Genomic DNA, 20,455 nt, shown 5'->3' on the forward strand with positions numbered 1-20,455 from the left:
CATACAGGACTCATCTCAGGTTAATTTGCATATGTATCAAATTGATTTTTTTAAGCAATAAAAGCACACAGAGCTATGGGGACTGGGTATTACGGATGTGCTAGCGGCCATCTAGCAACCCATGTCCTCAGCGCTATACCCCAAATCCCGGTGACAGGTTCCCTTTAAATTACATTTCTTTTTACATTTCATTTACATTTCTTTAAAAAATATATATAATTTACCTTCTTTGTGCCATTGTGCGTCGTCGTAAACCAAGGCCGCTGTATATGTACTCCCTGAGGTTGCGCCGGACCCAATCGGGACTGAACCTCCTTCTTATAGTCCATCCTGAAGCCGTCCTGGATAGATCAGCGTTGTGTAACCTGTTTAAATGTTGGGAAAAAAAAACATAACATGATGTAAGGTTAAGAACAATATGAATGTTTAAAAAAAAAAAATTGCTGTTCTTACAACATATCTTCTGAGACACCGCATTTAAATCCCCCCAGGTCTCAGAAAGGTCAGAACATATGTCCCTCTATGGCCGTGTAAGCGGTGTGTAGGTGATACGGTCACGGTGTGTAGGAGATACGGTCACGGTGTAAGCGGTGTGTAGGTGATACAGTCACGGTGTAAGCAGTGTGTAGGAGATACGGTCACGGTGTAAGCAGTGTGTAGGAGATACGGTCACAGTGTAAGCAGTGTGTAGGAGATACGGTCACGGTGTAAGCGGTGTGTAGGAGATACGGTCACGTGTAAGCGGTGTAGGATACGGTCACGGTGTAAGCAGTGTGTAGGAGATACGGTCACGGTGTAAGCAGTGTGTAGGAGATACGGTCACGTGTGTAGGAGATACGGTCACGTGTAAGCAGTGTGTAGGAGATACGGTCACGGTGTAAGCAGTGTGTAGGAGATACGGTCACGGTGTAAGCAGTGTGTAGGAGATACGGTCACAGTGTAAGCAGTGTGTAGGAGATACGGTCGCAGTGTGTAGGAGATACGGTCACGTGTAAGCGTGTGTAGGAGATACGGTCACAGTGTAAGCGGTGTAGGAGATACGGTCACGGTAAGCAGTGTGTAGGAGATACGGTCACGGTGTAAGCAGTGTGTAGGAGATACGGTCACGTGTAAGCGTGTGTAGGAGATACGGTCACGTGTAAGCAGTGTGTAGGAGATACGGTCACGTGTAAGCAGTGTGTAGGAGATACGGTCACGGTGTAAGCAGTGTGTAGGAGATACGGTCACGGTGTAAGCAGTGTGTAGGAGATACGGTCACGGTGTAAGCAGTGTGTAGGAGATACGGTCACGGTGTAAGCAGTGTGTAGGAGATACGGTCACGGTGTAAGCAGTGTGTAGGAGATACAGTCACGGTGGTAAGCAGTGTGTAGGAGATACGGTCACGGTGTAAGCAGTGTGTAGGAGATACAGTCACGGTGTAAGCAGTGTGTAGGAGATACGGTCACAGGTGTAAGCGGTGTGTAGGAGATACGGTCACAGTGTAAGCAGGTGTGTAGGAGATACGGTCACGGTGTAAGCAGTGTGTAGGAGATACGGTCACGGTGTAAGCAGTGTGTAGGAGATACGGTCACGGTGTAAGCGGTGTGTAGGAGATACGGTCACGGTGTAAGCAGTGTGTAGGAGATACGGTCACGGTGTAAGCGGTGTGTAGGAGATACGGTCACAGTGTAAGCGGTGTGTAGGAGATACGGTCACGGTGTAAGCAGTGTGTAGGTGATACGGTCACGGTGTAGGAGATACGGTCCACGGTGTAAGGGGTGTAGGAAACGGTCACGGTGTAAGCAGTGTGTAGGAGATACGGTCACGGTGTAAGCAGTGTGTAGGAGATACGGTCACGGTGTAAGCAGTGTGTAGGCTGATACGGTCACGAGTGTTAAGCGGTGTGTAGGAGATACGGGTCACGGTGTAAGCAGTGGTGTAGGTGATACGGTCACGGTGTAAGCGTGTGTAGGAGATACGGTCACGGTGTAAGCAGTGTGTAGGAGATACGGTCACAGGTGTAAGCAGTGTGTAGGAGATACGGTCACGGTGGTAAGCAGTGTGTAGGAGATACGGTCACAGGTGTAAGCAGTGTGTAGGAGATACGGTCACGGTGTAAGCAGTGTGTAGGAGATACGGTCACAGGTGTAAGCAGGTGTGTAGGAGATACGGTCACGGTGTAAGCGTGTGTAGGAGATACGGTCACGTGTAAGCAGTTGTGTAGGAGATACGGTCACGGTGTAAGCGGTGTGTAGGAGATACGGTCACAGTGTAAGCAGTGTTAGGAGATACTGGTCACGGTGTAAGCTGGTGTGTAGGAGATACGGTCACAGTGTAAGCGGTGTGTAGGAGATATGGTCACAGGTGTAAGCGGTGTGTAGGAGATACAGTCACAGTGTAAGCAGTGTGTAGGAGATACGGTCACAGTGTAAGCGGTGTGTAGGAGATATGGTCACAGTGTAAGCGGTGTGTAGGAGATACGGTCACGGTGTAAGCAGTGTGTAGGTGATACGGTCACGGTGTAAGCAGTGTGTAGGAGATACGGTCACAGTGTAAGCGGTGTGTAGGAGATACGGTCACGGTGTAAGCAGTGTGTAGGAGATACGGTCACAGTGTAAGCAGTGTGTAGGTGATACGGTCACAGTGTAAGCGGTGTGTAGGAGATACGGTCACGGTGTAAGCAGTGTGTAGGTGATACGGTCACGGTGTAAGCGGTGTGTAGGAGATACGGTCACGGTGTAAGCGGTGTGTAGGAGATACGGTCACGGTGTAAGCAGTGTGTAGGTGATACGGTCACAGTGTAAGCAGTGTGTAGGAGATACGGTCACGGTGTAAGCGGTGTGTAGGAGATACGGTCACGGTGTAAGCGGTGTGTAGGAGATACGGTCACGGTGTAAGCAGTGTGTAGGAGATACGGTCACAGTGTAAGCGGTGTGTAGGAGATACGGTCACAGTGTAAGCAGTGTGTAGGAGATACGGTCACGGTGTAAGCAGTGTGTAGGAGATACGGTCACAGTGTAAGCAGTGTGTAGGAGATACGGTCACGGTGTAAGCAGTGTGTAGGAGATACGGTCACGGTGTAAGCGGTGTGTAGGAGATACGGTCACGGTGTAAGCAGTGTGTAGGAGATATGGTCACGGTGTAAGCAGTGTGTAGGAGATACGGTCATGGTGTAAGCGGTGTGTAGGAGATACGGTCACGGTGTAAGCAGTGTGTAGGAGATACGGTCACGGCGTAAGCAGTGTGTAGGAGATACGGTCACGGTGTAAGCGGTGTGTAGGAGATACGGTCACGGTGTAAGCAGTGTGTAGGAGATACAGTCACGGTGTAAGCAGTGTGTAGGTGATACGGTCACAGTGTAAGCAGTGTGTAGGAGATACGGTCACGGTGTAAGCAGTGTGTAGGAGATACGGTCACGGTGTAAGCGGTGTGTAGGAGATACGGTCACGGTGTAAGCAGTGTGTAGGAGATACGGTCACGGTGTAAGCGGTGTGTAGGAGATACGGTCACGGTGTAAGCAGTGTGTAGGAGATACAGTCACGGTGTAAGCAGTGTGTAGGAGATACGGTCACGGTGTAAGCGGTGTGTAGGAGATACGGTCACGGTGTAAGCGGTGTGTAGGTGATACGGTCACAGTGTAAGCGGTGTGTAGGAGATACGGTCACGGTGTAAGCGGTGTGTAGGAGGTACGGTCACAGTGTAAGCAGTGTGTAGGAGATACGGTCACGGTGTAAGCAGTGTGTAGGAGATACAGTCACGGTGTAAGCGGTGTGTAGGAGATACGGTCACGGTGTAAGCAGTGTGTAGGAGATACGGTCACGGTGTAAGCGGTGTGTAGGAGATACGGTCACGGTGTAAGCGGTGTGTAGGAGGTACGGTCACAGTGTAAGCAGTGTGTAGGAGATACGGTCACGGTGTAAGCAGTGTGTAGGAGATACGGTCACAGTGTAAGCAGTGTGTAGGAGATACGGTCACAGTGTAAGCAGTGTGTAGGAGATACGGTCACAGTGTAAGCGGTGTGTAGGAGATACGGTCACGGTGTAAGCAGTGTGTAGGAGATACGGTCACAGTGTAAGCAGTGTGTAGGAGATACGGTCACGGTGTAAGCGGTGTGTAGGAGATACGGTCACAGTGTAAGCGGTGTGTAGGAGATACGGTCACGGTGTAAGCAGTGTGTAGGAGATACAGTCACGGTGTAAGCGGTGTGTAGGAGATACGGTCACGGTGTAAGCGGTGTGTAGGAGATACAGTCACGGTGTAAGCAGTGTGTAGGAGATACGGTCACGGTGTAAGCGGTGTGTAGGAGATACGGTCACGGTGTAAGCGGTGTGTAGGAGATACGGTCACGGTGTAAGCGGTGTGTAGGAGATACGGTCACGGTGTAAGCGGTGTGTAGGAGATACGGTCACGGTGTAAGCAGTGTGTAGGAGATACAGTCACGGTGTAAGCGGTGTGTAGGAGATACGGTCACGGTGTAAGCGGTGTGTAGGAGATACGGTCACGGTGTAAGCGGTGTGTAGGAGATACGGTCACGGTGTAAGCAGTGTGTAGGAGATACGGTCACGGTGTAAGCGGTGTGTAGGAGATACGGTCACGGTGTAAGTGGTGTGTAGGAGATACAGTCGTTTAATTCTCCATTGTCACAGTATTTATAGTTACCTAATCAGTATTAATTACAGTCACTCACATTGGTTGAATTGGCACATGGATACACATGTGAGCAGTAACGCCACGTCAAGGCTTCAACCCTTGTTACTGACCAGTCACACACCATGCTTTTCATTCATACGCATTTGGTATTCCAGATGTTTTGGACTACACCTCCCATAATACTTTACCAGCATGATGGGAGATGTAATTCACAGCATGTGGACGGCCTATGGTTGCCGACCTCTGAACTCGCGGTGATCACAGTACACAGGAGCAGCTCGTCACCTGTCAGATGCCCCTTCAATGCTCCCGCCAGGGCGCGGGCCTCACACATGGGCTTCTTCTTACCACTTCAGGTACTTTGTGTTCCATAGGAGAACATGCTGGTCAGAGTTGTGACACAATTTTTTTTTATTAAAATGGTTAGAGCAAATGGCAGAACAGACGCAGTGCAGCAGACGGACGGTGCGCACATACACAGCAGACGGGGATTACAGAATCCAGTGAGAGACGGATCTGGTGGCAGGTGTGTCCCTCTGGATGGGGGCCGCTTCTCATCCTTCTCCAAGTGACGAGATGACTGCAGTTTCGTAGCAAAAAACATGCCATGGCATAGGAGATATAGGGAATTTTTATTTATTTTTTTGTTAAAATAGGGTTGTACACATCTAACACACAGGCCACAAATATAATACACTGCCCCCCCCAAATATGCTGCACATACATCCCCCAATATACCGTACCGCACAGACAGCCCCCCCATATACTGCACAGACAGCCCCCTCATATACTGCGCACACAGCCCCCTCATATACTGCGCACACAGCCCCCTCATATACTGCGCAGACAGCCCCCCCATTTAATGCGCAGACAGCCCCCCCATTTAATGTGCAGACAGCCCCCTATATACTGCGCAGACAGACTCCCAAATATACTGCGCAGACAGCCCCCCAAATATACTGTGCAGACAGCCCCCCAAATATACTGTGCAGACAGACCCCCCCATATACTGTGCAGACAGCCCCCCTATATAATAGAACCTATATATAGGAGGACAATCAGTCAAGAACCAATATGAGAATAGCTCCTGCAAAGGGTTAAAAGTGCTTTTGGCATGGATATTCATGCTTACCCTCGGCGCTTGCGCACTGGGACGTAATTTTTCCCTACCATCACATTGCGCAGGCGCGTATATCGGGTGGATTTTAATGAGTTAACTGCGCTTGCGCACTGACCCGTGATTTTTCCCTACCTCGGCTCCCAGACGCATGCGCAGGTTCCCGGCGTGCTACTAAGTTCAGCCTTGAGATTTTCACTAGAGTGTCCTTTTGGGCATGCGCAGATGGAGAAAAGTGAGACACGCCCCCCGACGTCATCGCTCATGCGACAGGAAGTCAGAGGGTAGGGAAATCTCACGAGGTAGGGTAGTATAACGCGTCACCGGCATCCTGTGACAACGCCAGGGGGGGTCATGTGACTCCCCCTATCGGCGATCGCCGCAAACCGCAGGTCAACTCAGACCTGCGGTTTGCTGCGCTTTTTGCAGTTTCTGATCCCCGCGGTCCCTGACCGCGAGGATCAAAAACTTTAGTGTACCTCAAATATAGATTTTACATCCCCCCTGCACCCCTGCATGATTTTTTGCCGGCGGGTGGTGCAGGGGGGGGGGGAGTTGTGGGCGGTGGGGGCGGTGCGCCTCCCCTTGAAAATTCGTTGGTGTAGAGTGGGTATACCAGGGTGCCAGCACATTGCTGGCACCCTGGTATAAACGGCTGACATCGGTGATGCGATGTCAGCAGTTTAACCCTTTCCATACAGCGGTCCGTACGGACCGCTGTATGGAAAAAGTTAACAGTAAGAAGTAGCTCCCTCCCTCTCCCATCGGGGGGCTGCAGTGCCTTTGCAGCCTCCCGAATGGAGAGGGAGAGAGCTCCCAGGAAGCCCCCGAAGCCCCGTCCTTACCCTTCCCCGTCTGCGCAGTTCTGACCATAACTGAGCAGACGGGGAAGGTTCCCATGGCAACAGGACGCCTTCTCAGGCGTCCTGCTGTCCATGGTGCTGAACAGATCTGTGCTGAAGGCAGAGATCTGTTCAGACAAAGTGTAAGTAAAATACAGTACTGTACAATATATATTGTACTGTACTGTATTATACAGACATCAGACCCACTGGATCTTCAAGAACCAAGTGGGTCTGGGTCAAAAAAAAAGTGAAAAAAAGTGAAAAAAAGTGAAAAAAAAGTAAAAATCAAAAAAACACATTTATCACTGAATAAAAATGAAAAAAATAAAATTCCCTACACATGTTTGGTATCGCCGCGTCCGTAATGACCTGATCTATAAAACGGTCATGTTACTTTCCCCGCACTGTGAACGCCATAAAAAAACAAACTATTAGGAAATTGAAATTTTGCCCACCTTACTTCCCAAAAAAAGGTAATAAAAGTGATCAAAAAAGTCGCATGTACGCCAAAATAGTACCAATCAAACCGTCATCTCATCCCGCAAAAATCATACCCTACCCAAAATAATTGCCAAAAAACTGAAAAAACTCTCAGACTATGGAAACACTAAAACATGATTTTTTTTGTTTCAAAAATAAAATCATTGTGTAAAACTTAAATAAATAAAACAAAGTATACATATTAGTATCGCCGCGTCCGTATCGACCGGCTCTATAAAAATATGACATGACCTAACCCCTCAGGTGACCACCGTAAAAAAATAAAAATAAAAACGGTGTAAAAAAAGCCATTTTGTCATCTTACGTCACAATAAAGTGTAATAGCAAGCGATTAAAAAGTCATGTGCACCCCAAAATAGGGCCAATCAAACCGTCATCTCATCCCGCAAAAAATGAGACCCTACTTAAAATAATCGCCCAAAAACTGAAAAAACTATGGTTCTTAGACTATGGAGACACAAACATTTTTTTTGTTTTAAAAATGAAATCATTGTGTAAAACTTACATAAATAAAAAAAAATTGTATACATATTAGGTATCGCCGCGTCCGTGACAACCTGCTCTATAAAATTACCACATGATCTAACCTGTCAGATGAATGTTGTAAATAACAAAAAAAACGTGCCAAAAAATCTATTTCTTGTTACCTTGCCACACAAAAAAGTGTAATATAGAGCAACCAAAAATCATATGTACCCTAAACTAGTACCAACAAAACTGCCACCCTATCCCCTAGTTTCTAAAATGGGGTCACTTTTTTGGAGTTTCTACTCTAGGGGAGCATCAGGGGGGCTTCAAATGGGACATGGTGTCAAAAAAAACAGTCCAGCAAAACCTGCCTTCCAAAAACCGTATGGTATTCCTTTCCTTCTGCGCCCTGCCGTGTGCCCGTACAGCGGTTTACAAACACATATGGGGTGTTTCTGTAAACTACAGAATCAGCGCCATAAATAATGAGTTTTGTTTGGCTGTTAACCCTTGCTTTGTAATTGGAAAAAAAATATTAAAATGGAAAATCTTCCCCAAAAAGTGAAATTTTGAAATTGTATCTCTATTTTCCATTAAATCTTGTGCAACACCTAAAGGGTTAACAAAGTTTGTAAAATCAGTTTTGAATACCTTGAGGGGTGTAGTTTCTTAGATGGGGTCACTTTTATGGAGTTTCTACTCATGGGGTGCATCAGGGGGGCTTCAAATGGGACTTGGTGTCAAAAAACCAGTCCAGTAAAATCTGACTTCCAAAAACCATACGGCGCACCTCTCACTCTGCGCCCTGCCGTGTGCTCGTACAGCAGTTTACGGCTACATATGGGGTGTTTCTGTAAACTACAGAATCCGGGCCATAAATTATGAGTTTTGTTTGGCTGTTAACCCTTGCTTTGTAACTGGAAAAAAAATATTAAAATAGAAAATCTGCCAAAAAAGTTAAATTTTGAAATTGTATCTCTATTTTCCATTAAATCTTGTGCAACATCTAAAGGGTTAACAAAGTTTTAAAATCAGTTTTAAATACCTTGAGGGGTGTACTTTCTTAGATGGGGTCACTTTTAGGGAGTTTCTGCTCTAGGGGTGCATCAGGGGGCTTCAAATGGGACATGGTGTCAAAAAAACAGTCCAGCAAAATCTGCCTTCCAAAAACCATACGGCGCACCTTTCACTCTACGCCCCGCTGTGTGGCCGTACAGCAGTTTACGGCCACATATGGGGTGTTTCTGTAAACGGCAGAGTCAGGGCAATAAAGATACAGTCTTGTTTGGCTGTTAACCCTTGCTTTGTTAGTGGAAAAAATGGGTTAAAATGGAAAATTAGGCAAAAAAATGAAATTCTCAAATTTCATCCCCATTTGCCAATAACTCTTGTGCAACACCTAAAGGGTTAACAAAGTTTGTAAAATCAGTTTTGAATACCTTGAGGGGTGTAGTTTATAGAATGGGGTCATTTTTGGGCGGTTTCTATTATGTAAGCCTCGCAAAGTGACTTCAGACCTGTAGTGGTCCCTAAAAATTGGGTTTTTGTAAATTTCAGAAAAATTTCAAGATTTGCTTCTAAACTTCTAAGCCTTGTAACATCCCCAAAAAATAAAATATCATTCCCAAAATGCTACAAACATGAAGTAGACATATGGGGAATGTAAAGTCATCACAATTTTTGGGGGTATTACTATGTATTACAGAAGTAGAGAAACTGAAACTTTGAAATTTGCTAATTTTTCTACATTTTTGGTAAATATGGTATTTTTTTATGCCAAAAAATTCACTTTTTTTACCCAATTTTAGCAGTGTCATGAAGTACAATATGTGACGAAAAAACAAAAAACAATCTCAGAACGGCCGGGATAAGTCAAAGCGTTTTAAAGTTATCAGCACTTAAAGTGACACTGGTCAGATTTGCAAAAAATGGCCAAGTCCTTAAGGTGAAATAGGGCTGAGTCCTTAAGGGGTTAAGCACTTTATGATCTCTCTGAGAGGTAGGTTTTAGGAGCACACCAAATGCTTGAAATAACCTTTTTACTAACTTTACAAACTTTTCTTCATATATGAGGCTACTTTCACACTGGTGTTTTGGCTTTCCGTTTGTGAGATCCGTTCAGGGCTCAGCGTCCAAAATGGATCAGTTTTGCCCTAATGCATTCTGAATGGAAAAGGATCCGCTCAGAATGCCTCAGTTTGCCTCAGTGTGCCTCCGTTCCATCTCCATTCCACTTTGGAGATGGACACGAAAACGCTGCTTGGAGCGTTTTGGTGTCCATCTGACGAAACTGTGCCAAACTATGACACAATCTGGCACAATAGAAAACTGATCCGTCCTTCATTGACTTTCAATGGTGTTCAAGACGGATCCGTCATGGTACACTGCCGCCTCCGCTCCGATAGTCCATGTACATCACACGTGTTTAAAAGATATTAAAAAAAAAAAAAAAATGGCGGTATGCATAAGATGGTGGTTCAACTGTTCAATCTTGTCATTCAACATAAAATGGTGGATATGTTTCTCTCTTCAGTTTCTGAACTCTCACTTATTTAAGCACTTTATGGTCTCTCTGAGAGGTATAGCTGAGGTCTAACTAATAGTTCACTTGCTGAATTTGCTCGCAATTTGCAGTATGCAGTTAGCAGTAACTATTTGCAGATTGGTTGAGTATGATCTGCTATGGTTGTATGCAATTTGGATTGCAATATGGAATTTGAATGTTTGCAATTGTATGGTATTTGTAGTTTGCAATTGGTGGAACTGTAAGTAAACACAGATATAACAGGTTCAGTATACAGTTCTAATCACTATATTAACAGTAGGAACATTATATAACTGCTTTAAATTCATATTTTGGCCTCTCTGCTTCCATAAAACATAGCTCTTAGTGGAGTGAATGTCTGTTCAGCTTCTCTCCTCTGGTGTATAATGATTCCAGCAGCACCTGCTAGGCGGGATTTCCCACACAGGCTGTGTGTGAGGCTGGCTGTGATTGGCCAAGACTCCTGCTGTTTGTGAGGCTGGCTGTGATTGGCCAAGACTCCTGCTGTGTGTGAGGCTGGCTGTGATTGGTCTAGACTCCTGCCCAAACACAACATTTTAATTCTATGCATTCTGTTGTTTCTGCTGTGTCATTGAGCTTACCTCACATTATATAATGAATCTTAAAGGCATATTATCTTTTCTGCTTCTGTGACCACAATATATATAACTGTTATATAACATCCAAACATGAAGTCACAGTAAATAACTCTGCTTTTGTCTTTAACACATAAACATAGGAACTGTATTAAGGTTATTGGCAGGTCTAGCTGTATAAACATATAAGCTGTATTAGCTACCTAGGACAGGTCTTAGCTACAGTCAGAGGTCTTTTTTGGATTGCTTAAGGTAACAAATGCGTTTCAGAGCAACAAGCTCCTTCCTCAGTGGTTTCTACTCACAATCCCCATATTCCTGTTATTTATACCCAAAGGATGTGGGTGGAACAAATTCCTCTCTTAGAGTTTACTAAAAGCTGGAATGGATTTTCATATAGATATATCAATCAACATACACATGAGCATATAGGTTACATTTGAAGTTCACATTTACTCCCTCATATTTTATGGCAATAAGGGGGAGAGATATACAAAACTCCAAACAGTTGAACAATATATGGTTGGCACAATTTTATTTCTCAACTGGCTGACCTTTACGGCTTATTTTGCTTTATGTTTTATATATGAAACAAATGTACTAGCCATATATTGGATGTTATAAACCCATTGGAGGACCTCTATTGAATGTCATATATCAAAAATGCATCTATACACAAAAAAAGCATCTACGTAAAAAACGCACATGTGTTTTTTTTGTGTGTTTTTGATGTGCTTCCTATGTGTCCACTATCTCTTTGATTTTTATCAATTTGACTTATTGTTTCTTCCAGAATCTGAGTTGTCCTTTTGATTATCATTTGTACTAATGTAGTAGACTGTTTATTTAGAAAGGTACTCCATTCTCTATTGAATTCTTCATTTATAAGGTCCTGTGCCGGATTGTTCACCAGCATTAGGCCCTTGGGTATCATTCCCATTTCCACATATTGGTTAAGTGATTTAATTTCCCAAGTTTGTTATGTAACAGGTTCTCTAGATCTTTGAATATATCAACCTTTGATGTAGATACATTCAACATATTAATCGGATCCATTTTTTTCAAATGTATAGATTTCCACTTTTTTACATTTGTCCTTGATGCAATTCTAGATGTCCATAATACCAAATCGTAGAGCAACACTATAGGGGGTTAATGAAATAAAACTATGTATATAGATATAGTGGCCCAGCCGCCTTGGTCTATAGACTTAGGTGCACTGTTATCAGACTGCCCCCCAGTCTGTGGTTGAGTGAATTGTATTCTGTTCTCTAGCTGTCACTTACCGAGATGGCTTATCAACATACCAACTAGGAGACAAAAGAAATTGCACGACAGAAGAACAATTTGAGAAGGAGGCACAATAATTGAGTGAACAATTCCTAGTAAAAGACTAACCCCCAAAAGTTATTAGTATATCTTTAAATAAGGTGAGATCCATGGAAAGGGAATCTTTCTTTATGGCAAAAATGAGGAGGACACCCTAAGAATAGTTCTACCTTTCTACAGTCAATATAAAGGGATTGAAACCTTGATACCATGTTTTAGATGACAAAACTATAGGACCTATATTAACCCCTATACCTAAGATATGCCCTTCATGGACGCCAGCACCCCGATCCCGCCTCCATTCCGAACCTAAGGTATTTGGGACATGGAAACGTCACACAGGATAAATACCGCAGATAATGTCAATGCTGTCACCAGCGGCTAATAAAAAATTACTGGGAATGTCACAGGTATTTGGGATGTGGAAACGTCACACAGGAGATGTACCCCAGGTAATGTCATTGTCTGCAGCGGACACCGTCTACGGAAAAAGTACACTGGATGTCACAGATATTTTTGGGATGTGCACACGTTACACAGGGGATGTAGCGCAGATAATGTCACTGTCTGCAGCAGCCTAACTATTGCACGCTATTTAGCTCAGGATGCGCTAAAAATAGATATTGCTGCTGTCACACACAATAGTCATTAATAGGACTTTTGGGTCTCTGACAAGTTTTTTAACTTAAAAAAATATATATTTCACTCCCTACACTATCTTTCCCTTCTTCAGCACAGCTCTCCCCGACTAACACTTTGCAGAACACGTGGCATTATCATACATTGAGCATTATCAAGTCTGCTTTATGAATGGAATTGCACATTCCTATCAACAATCACGTGTTTAATCTATACAATCATGCACAAGGACTTTTCTATCTAATCAAGTTTGCTGATCCAGGAATGAACTTTGAGTAGCCATATTATTATTATCACATGTAAGAATTGAATATTTATATATTATTAATAAGGTACGGTTTTTGAGTGGCATCTATAGTTGTGGGTTTTATTTGTTTTAGGGGGGATTTATTTTTTAACAGAAAATTATTTTATGTATTCAGCAAGGACCCTTGTGGATTGTATTGGTGTACACACAGTTGACGGTGTGTGTCTCTGTCTGCCTCAGATCCTACCACCTGCACCTCGCAATTTCTGGGCCAGACCGAGTGACACACTATCACCTGCGTGATTCTCCAATTTTTAAATATAATTTTAGAAATTTTAGTTTACTTTAATACATATATGACTTTAATTACATGTTGATTTAATAAATATTCCTTTTTGACATTTATTGTCCTTGGAACATTCTTGGATGAATGAGTGCATGTTAATATCTATTTACTACAATTCACTCAACCACAGACTGGGGGGCAGTCTGATAACAGTGCACATAAATCTATAGACCAAGGCGGCTGGGCCACTATATCTATATACATTTTGCGCCCAGCCTCGGTAGGGTAGGTAGCTCCAGTAGGGCGGAACTGCTATCTGGGACTACTTGCAGTGTCCAATGGATGGCGAAAGCAAGGGAGCCTAGGGTATTCTGAGACACGCCCCCTGTCTCATCATTGGCTCAGGCTGCAGCTTGTCCTCCTCTGATTGGCTGCTGTTTATAAAGTCTATCACAGGCTCCACAGTCAGTGCCTGCAGAGCTACTGTCCATTACAGCAAGAGCAGAAGGATGATACAGGACAGATTGCTGAACTACCAATATGTCTCCATATTGCAGGGATTCCTTTCCCAAAGAACTTCCAGCAAGTCTGCACCAAGATCCTGACACGGTTATTCCGGGTATTTGTCCACGTCTACATCCATCATTTTGATGGTATCATCAGTGTGGGGGCGGAAGCTCATGTCAACACCTGCTACAAACACTTCTACTACTTCATTGCAGAGTTCAGTCTGGTGGATCATCGAGAGCTGGAACCATTGGTAAGATATGGTGGCTGAGATACTGGGGTCTGCCCCATTCAAAGGGGAGGCTGAGATTCTGAGTATACCCTATTCAAAGGGGAGGCTGAGATACTGGGATGTGCCCCATTCAAAGGGTAGGCTGAGATACAGGGGTGTACCCCATTCAAAAGGGGAGGTTCAGATACCGGGGTGTGCGCCATTCAAAGGAAAGGCTGAGATATTGGGGTGTACCCCATTCAAAGGGGATGCTGAGCTCCTGGGGTGTACCTTATTCAATGTTGTAGTATTTCTCCAAATGTCAAATATTTATGTATGAAAAATATATCAACCTGATTTGGTAATCCTCTCCAAATCTAATGTATGCGTTATCTGGAGTAAGGACATCCGGAGGACTCATCACCAGGATTCAACAAGAGTTATATATAAAAAAAAATGAATAATGTGATTTATTTTCAGTCTTCATACGAGTTGATTACTTACAGAAATAGGTTAGGAAAAGTCTTAATGTCCTAGAAGTATCATTGTTGAAGGTTAGGAATCTTTAGGCTCCATATGTCTTCATCTCTAGCCAGCAAACAACAACCCCCAACAGACATGGGAGTGATAAACTCCCCCCCCCCCCCCCCCCGTCTGTCCCTGTCAGTCATTTATACCATAGATACAGGCATGTCTTACTAATGTATGGGCTTATACATGGTCATATATGGAGACTTCAAATATAGGTCTTGACGTCCCCATACAGACCTCCTATCGTCCTTGTGTATCGCTATAGATGGTGTCAGTGTGTAGTGTAATACATCCTTTATATTAATTACCAATTCATATTATATCACATATTATTTAACATTTCCCCTCTTGAGGGGGAGACAATCTCTTTGAACCCACAACATCAAATGTTACAATTATCTTGGACTCTTCATTCTTTTCTTCCTTATAAATTAATTGTCCATCAATTATTTATTTGACAACAACAATATTTTTATATAGTAAAAACAGGCACTCACCAAATGGCATAAATGGTATAATATGCTATTAGATATAATTATATGAAATGTAATTTAAAATATTTTGGATACAGTGAATATTTGTATAAATAGATGATACTCGTAATAAGAACAGAATGTATTCAGATTAAAATCAAGGTACCTTGTAGACCCCTAGCTAGTAATTATATAAAAGGGCAATTGATCATTTAACCTAGAGATGAAAACAGCTTCTAAATATGCTTAAAGGATGCCAGTTAATAAATATATATAAATTGATACAATAGTGCAAGTTAGTAAATGTATCGATATCAAAACCTGTGAAATATAAATTGATACAATGATAATATGATGAAATAAAACAATGTGGTCAAATATGAAAAGTCTTGATAAAACACGTATAATAGTGCTCAAAAAATGTGTTGTGCTCCCAAGAATATTGGTCAAAAAAGTATGTTGCTCCACCAACTATAGTTCAATTAATTAATCCCAAAAATGTGATCCAAGTACTCTCAAGGAATGTCCCGGAAAAAGAAAAAACGAAAAAAAAAAAAGATAAAAAGTGTCCCAAATCGTGTGATCACAAACTGGTATCAAAAGCGTAATGTCCGAGGTATCAATGCTAGGATAGAAAGTGCCACTTGTATTTCAGTTCAAAGGTATTTTTGTAATATGGCTGGCGTCTGGGGCGTCCCCCTGATGCACTGCCTTTACCTCCCCGAACGTTCTGTGGTCGGCTGATATGGCTCTGAGATGTCCAGTAGATTTCAGACTTCAGACTATGTTGTCTGCAAGCCTTGGCGTCCCACGTGATCCTCCGATATGATCGCTCACAGGTGCAGTGCACGGACTCTGGCATGGTTCCAGCCGTACGTGCTATCGTATAGTATTGCACGTGATACTATGGAGGTCAGGTGGTGGCGTTCTGATGATCTTATAGTATCTTTAAAAACTTGAATCTTTATCAACGAAGTCCGTAGTAAATACGATATTTAGATGTTGTATAACATTCAGGGTTTTAGGTGGGTAGTTCTCTTATTCTAGCCAGACGCGTTTCGAGGTAATGACCTCTTCCTCAGTGGCTTTAATATATAGTGAAACTACCCCCTTCTGTTATAGTATCCGGTCTTGAAACACCCACCTAAAACATGGACTGGATTTAGAATTTAGGATTTGTCCCACCATATATCCTGGAGGACATAGAATCTGTCTGACCAGGAATATAATATATGTGATAAAGATATTTTCAAAAATGTGCATCATTGAGCTTTACCTCTGGAGCTGTCTATGGACAGGTGTGCTTCAGGTGCTCTTCACCCTTGTCTTGGGTCACTCTAGCGCCCCCTATCTTCACACCTTTCCCAGAATAGAACACCGATTTCTTTACCTTCAAGGACTCTGTGCCCATCAGTCTTTATGTTTATAGACTTCATGATTATCACCGACTCTAGAAAACATTCCATTTCCTGTTGACTTTAGTCTTGATTGAAGATTTCTTCTTCTTCTTTCCTATTACTACACCAAAGCTGGTGATGATAGCTAACCTCTAGTACCATTCATCTATTACCCTACTATATCTCACCATAATATAGATGTTTATATATTACTGAAAGTATTATCCTTTATGTGAGTGTAACCTTTATCTCGTTATTCCTTCAGTCATGTATCTTTGTGTATGTTTGTAAAAATTTTATTAATACAAACTATATTAAATAATTTAATTGATCCCATGAAATATTTCTTTCTACAGTAAAATCAAATCTTTACCTTTTTAATACAGTAATATTCTGCATGAGATATGACATATTACTCTATTCAATATCACTGTATCCTTCTTTAAATATAACTAAGTATAGACCTCTACAATGTTAAAATGTCAGGTTTCTGTGATGTAAACAAATAAGAGAAAGATAAATCATTTCAGAACTTTTTCCGCCTTTAATGTGACGTATAAACTGTACAACTCACCTGAAAAACAAACTGAAATCTTTTAGGTGGAGGGAAGAAAATAATTTTAAAAAAATTATGTGGTTTATAACAAGTCCTGGCTGTGTGGTCCATGTGACAACAATCTCCCGTATTCTTCATACGTCTAGGCTATGGGGTAGAGCGGCAAGACGAAAGCCTCTTCTTGCCAAGAAAAACAGCCAGGATACATTTTGCAAAAACACATCTGAAGTCTCCCAAAAGCATGTGGGAAAAGGTGTTTTGGTCTGATGAAATCAAGTTTGGCCATAATTCCAAAAGATATGTTTGGGGCAAAAACAACACTGCCCATCACCAGAAGAACCCCATCCCCACAGTGAAGCATGGCAGTGGCAGCATCGTGGCCAAGGGGCTGTTCTTCAGCTGGAACTGGGGCCTTAGTTAAGCTGGAGGGAATTCTGACCAGTTCCAAATACCAGTCAATATTGGCCTAAAACCTTCAGGCTTCTTATGCCCTCGCAATCTGACAGATTTGGAGTGTTTTTGCCAAGAAGAGTAGGCAAATCTTGCCAAGTCAAAATGTTATGCTATGGCCATTTATGGCGTAGAAAGCACGACAAATAAATACAGCCGTCCCGCCGTTCTCTGATGCACCTGGTCACGACTTCAGGCTCGAGTCTGAGGCGTTGTTAATGATAGAACAGAATGGCATCACAAAAAATATTTGAATTACACCGATTAGGCTACTTTCACACTTGCGTTCGGGGCTCCGCTTGTGAGTTCCGTTCAAAGGCTCTCACAAGCGGCCCCGAACGGATCCGTACTGTCCCAATGCATTCTGAATGGATCAGGATCCGCTCAGAATGCATCAGTCTGGCAGCGTTTGGCCTCCGTTCCGCTCAGCAGGCAGACACCCGAACGCAGCTTGCAGCGTTTTGGTGTCCGCCTGGCCATGCGGAGGCGTACGGATCCGTTCATAGTTACAATGGAAGTCAATGGGGACGGATCCGTCTGTCCTGGCTCCGCTTTGACACGGATCCGTTCGAAAACGTTCATGTTTCTGCGCATGCCCAGTAACTTCCTGTCCCTCCCCCTCATCGTCGGCCATTTTGGATAATCGACTTGGTGAGACTGGTAAGTGTATGAAGTTTTGTCTGTTTGTCTATCTCTCTTTTTTTTACTATCCATCTATCTATCTATCTATGTCTCTATTTCTAGGGTGGGGGGCTGCTGGCACTTGGGAAGGGGTGTGTGTGTCTGGAACAATGGGAGCCGCTGGCACTGGTGGTGTGGGCTGCCTTTATGGGGGGCTTCTGGCACCGGGGGGGGGGGGAGGGCGCGTGTGGCTGGAACTGTGCGGTTTGCTGGCACTGCGGGGGTGTTTGTGGCTGGAACTGTGCGGTTTGCTGGCACTGCGGGGGTGTTTGTGGCTAGAACTTTGTTTGCTGCTGGCACTGCGGGGGTGTTTGTGGCTGGAACTGTGCGGTTTGCTGGCACTGCGGGGGTGTTTGTGGCTAGAACTTTGTTTGCTGCTGGCACTGCGGGGGTGTTTGTGGCTGGAACTGTGCGGTTTGCTGGCACTGCGGGGGTGTTTGTGGCTAGAACTTTGTTTGCTGCTGGCACTGCGGGGGTGTTTGTGGCTGGAACTGTGCGGTTTGCTGGAACTGCGGGGGTGTTTGTGGCTGGAACTGTGCGGTGCTTCTGGCAGTGCGGGGGTGTTTGTGGCTGGAACTGTGTATGCTGCTGGCACTGCGGGGGTGTTTGTGACTGGAACTGTGGGGGCTGCTGGCATTGGGGGGGGGGCTGAGGGCACTGTGGGAGAGTTGTTTGGAACTGGGGGCCTGATGTCATTGTGGGGGGCTGCTAGCACTATGCGGGGCTGCTGTCTCTCGGGGTGTTTATGTAACTTGGGGGGATTATGGCTTCTGTCGGATTAATTTTTTTAATCATTTTATTATTAGGGTCGTTCCAAAAAAAGAAAAAAAAAAAAGAAAGACATCTGCGGTGGGGAAGCCCATATCCATATTTTAAAAAGTAAGTATTAAAAAAAACTAAAAAAAATGTTGATATATGAGGAAATAGTGCTCTACAAGTTCCTTTAACGTTATCTGCATTTTGTCTGGTATTCTGTTGCGTACAGATGTCATCTAAGAAGACAACCATAGACTGGCGTAACCCACCCAGAAGGCGCCGCCGTATCCAGTGGCCCGTAAGTATAAAATCAACACTTGGACTTTTTACTGTTTGATTCGTTGCATTAATCAGTATGTGCTCTTATTATAGATGTCTTCATCATCTTCAGCGGAGGGCTCTCCGGAAGTGGCTGCCGGGGCCAGCTCACCTGCTGCATCGCCAGCGTCCAGGGGAGGTGGACCAAGCCCGGACCGGGGCTGTCAAGAAGTAAGTATATATATATATAGATTTCTTAAAAATTGGTTTAAGTATAGTCTTCTAAAAATTTTTTTATTTGTATTAGCAATCTGCACCTAGAGCCGCCAGCGAGGATCCCCCAGTCGCCTCCAGAGTCCGCGGGAATGATCGTGGCGGTCGTAGACGTGTAAGTATTGAATTTAGTAGTTTTAATTAGCATTTTGTATTAGGATTTACATTAAATTTTGTATTTCCTTTTTTTTCAGGGTTCCCTAGGCTCCACCAGGGAGGATGAGGAGTTCGGGGTTCCGAGCATCGATAACCTGCTCCTCATCTGACTGGTGGAGGCGCGTCCAGCGTTATGGGACCACTCCGACCGCCACCACGCCGATTATCGCCATACCCAGCGGCTCTGGAGGGACATCTCTGCAGAAGTTTTAGAGACCTGGGGGGATCTAGATGCGGCGGCTCAGGAGAAATATGGTAAGTAAAACAATATGCATTTTAATAAATTAAAATATTGTTGTTTTCCTTTCATCATGCTGATTTTAGTTTTTATTGTTTTTTTCCATAGTCAAACTGGTTATAACGCGTTGGCGATCTATCCGGGACCGCTTCAGGAGGGATTATAACAAGGAGGGTCAGGCCCCGGGTGGCTCCGGAGGAACCTCAGGGGCCACATACATCCATACGGCGGCCCTGGGGTTCCTACGAAAGGCTATGGCACCAAAAAGGTAAATATTTATAACAACTGTTTAAAAAATAAATTGTAAAGGGGCTGTCCGAGACAGGGGAGCGTTTGGCTCCCCTGTTTTGGACAGCCCCCCACAGTCAGATGGACCACTGTTCTCTCCATCTGAGTGTAAGGGGCTGTCTGAGACAGGGTAGCGTTTGGCTCCCCTGTTTTGGACAGCCCCCCACAGTCAGATGGACCACTGTTCTCTCCATCTGAGTGTAAGGGGCTGTCTGAGACAGGGTAGCGTTTGGCTCCCCTGTTTTGGACAGCCCCCCACAGTCAGATGGACCACTGTTCTCTCCATCTGAGTGTAAGGGGCTGTCTGAGACAGGGTAGCGTTTGGCTCCCCTGTTTTGGACAGCCCCCCACAGTCAGATGGACCACTGTTCTCTCCATCTGAGTGTAAGGGGCTGTCTGAGACAGGGTAGCGTTTGGCTCCCCTGTTTTGGACAGCCCCCCACAGTCAGATGGACCACTGTTCTCTCCGTCTGAGTGT

General features: G+C 44.1%; 1 protein-coding gene and 1 long non-coding RNA gene across 4 annotated transcripts in view; both read left to right on the forward strand.

The window, feature by feature from the left end:
• LOC122922834 (MOB kinase activator 3C) overlaps nt 1-20,455 on the forward strand; it is a 128,537-nt gene that overhangs the window by 62,049 nt on the left and 46,033 nt on the right. For 2 of the 3 annotated variants that reach the window (XM_044273585.1, XM_044273586.1), the window contains exon 3: nt 13,760-13,962. In XM_044273585.1, the coding sequence (XP_044129520.1) occupies nt 13,760-13,962 (203 nt within the window). Of the gene's footprint in view, nt 1-13,759; nt 13,968-20,455 lie in introns of all 3 variants that reach the window. The other variant, XR_006387195.1, reaches the window with a different exon arrangement.
• On the forward strand, nt 18,830-19,384 carry LOC122922835. The gene is made up of 4 exons (XR_006387196.1): nt 18,830-18,887; nt 18,994-19,062; nt 19,137-19,253; nt 19,330-19,384. It is a non-coding gene; the product is annotated as an uncharacterized LOC122922835 (long non-coding RNA).

The sequence above is a fragment of the Bufo gargarizans genome, unplaced genomic scaffold, assembly GCF_014858855.1.
Source record: "Bufo gargarizans isolate SCDJY-AF-19 unplaced genomic scaffold, ASM1485885v1 fragScaff_scaffold_773_pilon, whole genome shotgun sequence".
Taxonomy (NCBI): Eukaryota; Metazoa; Chordata; class Amphibia; order Anura; family Bufonidae; genus Bufo; species Bufo gargarizans.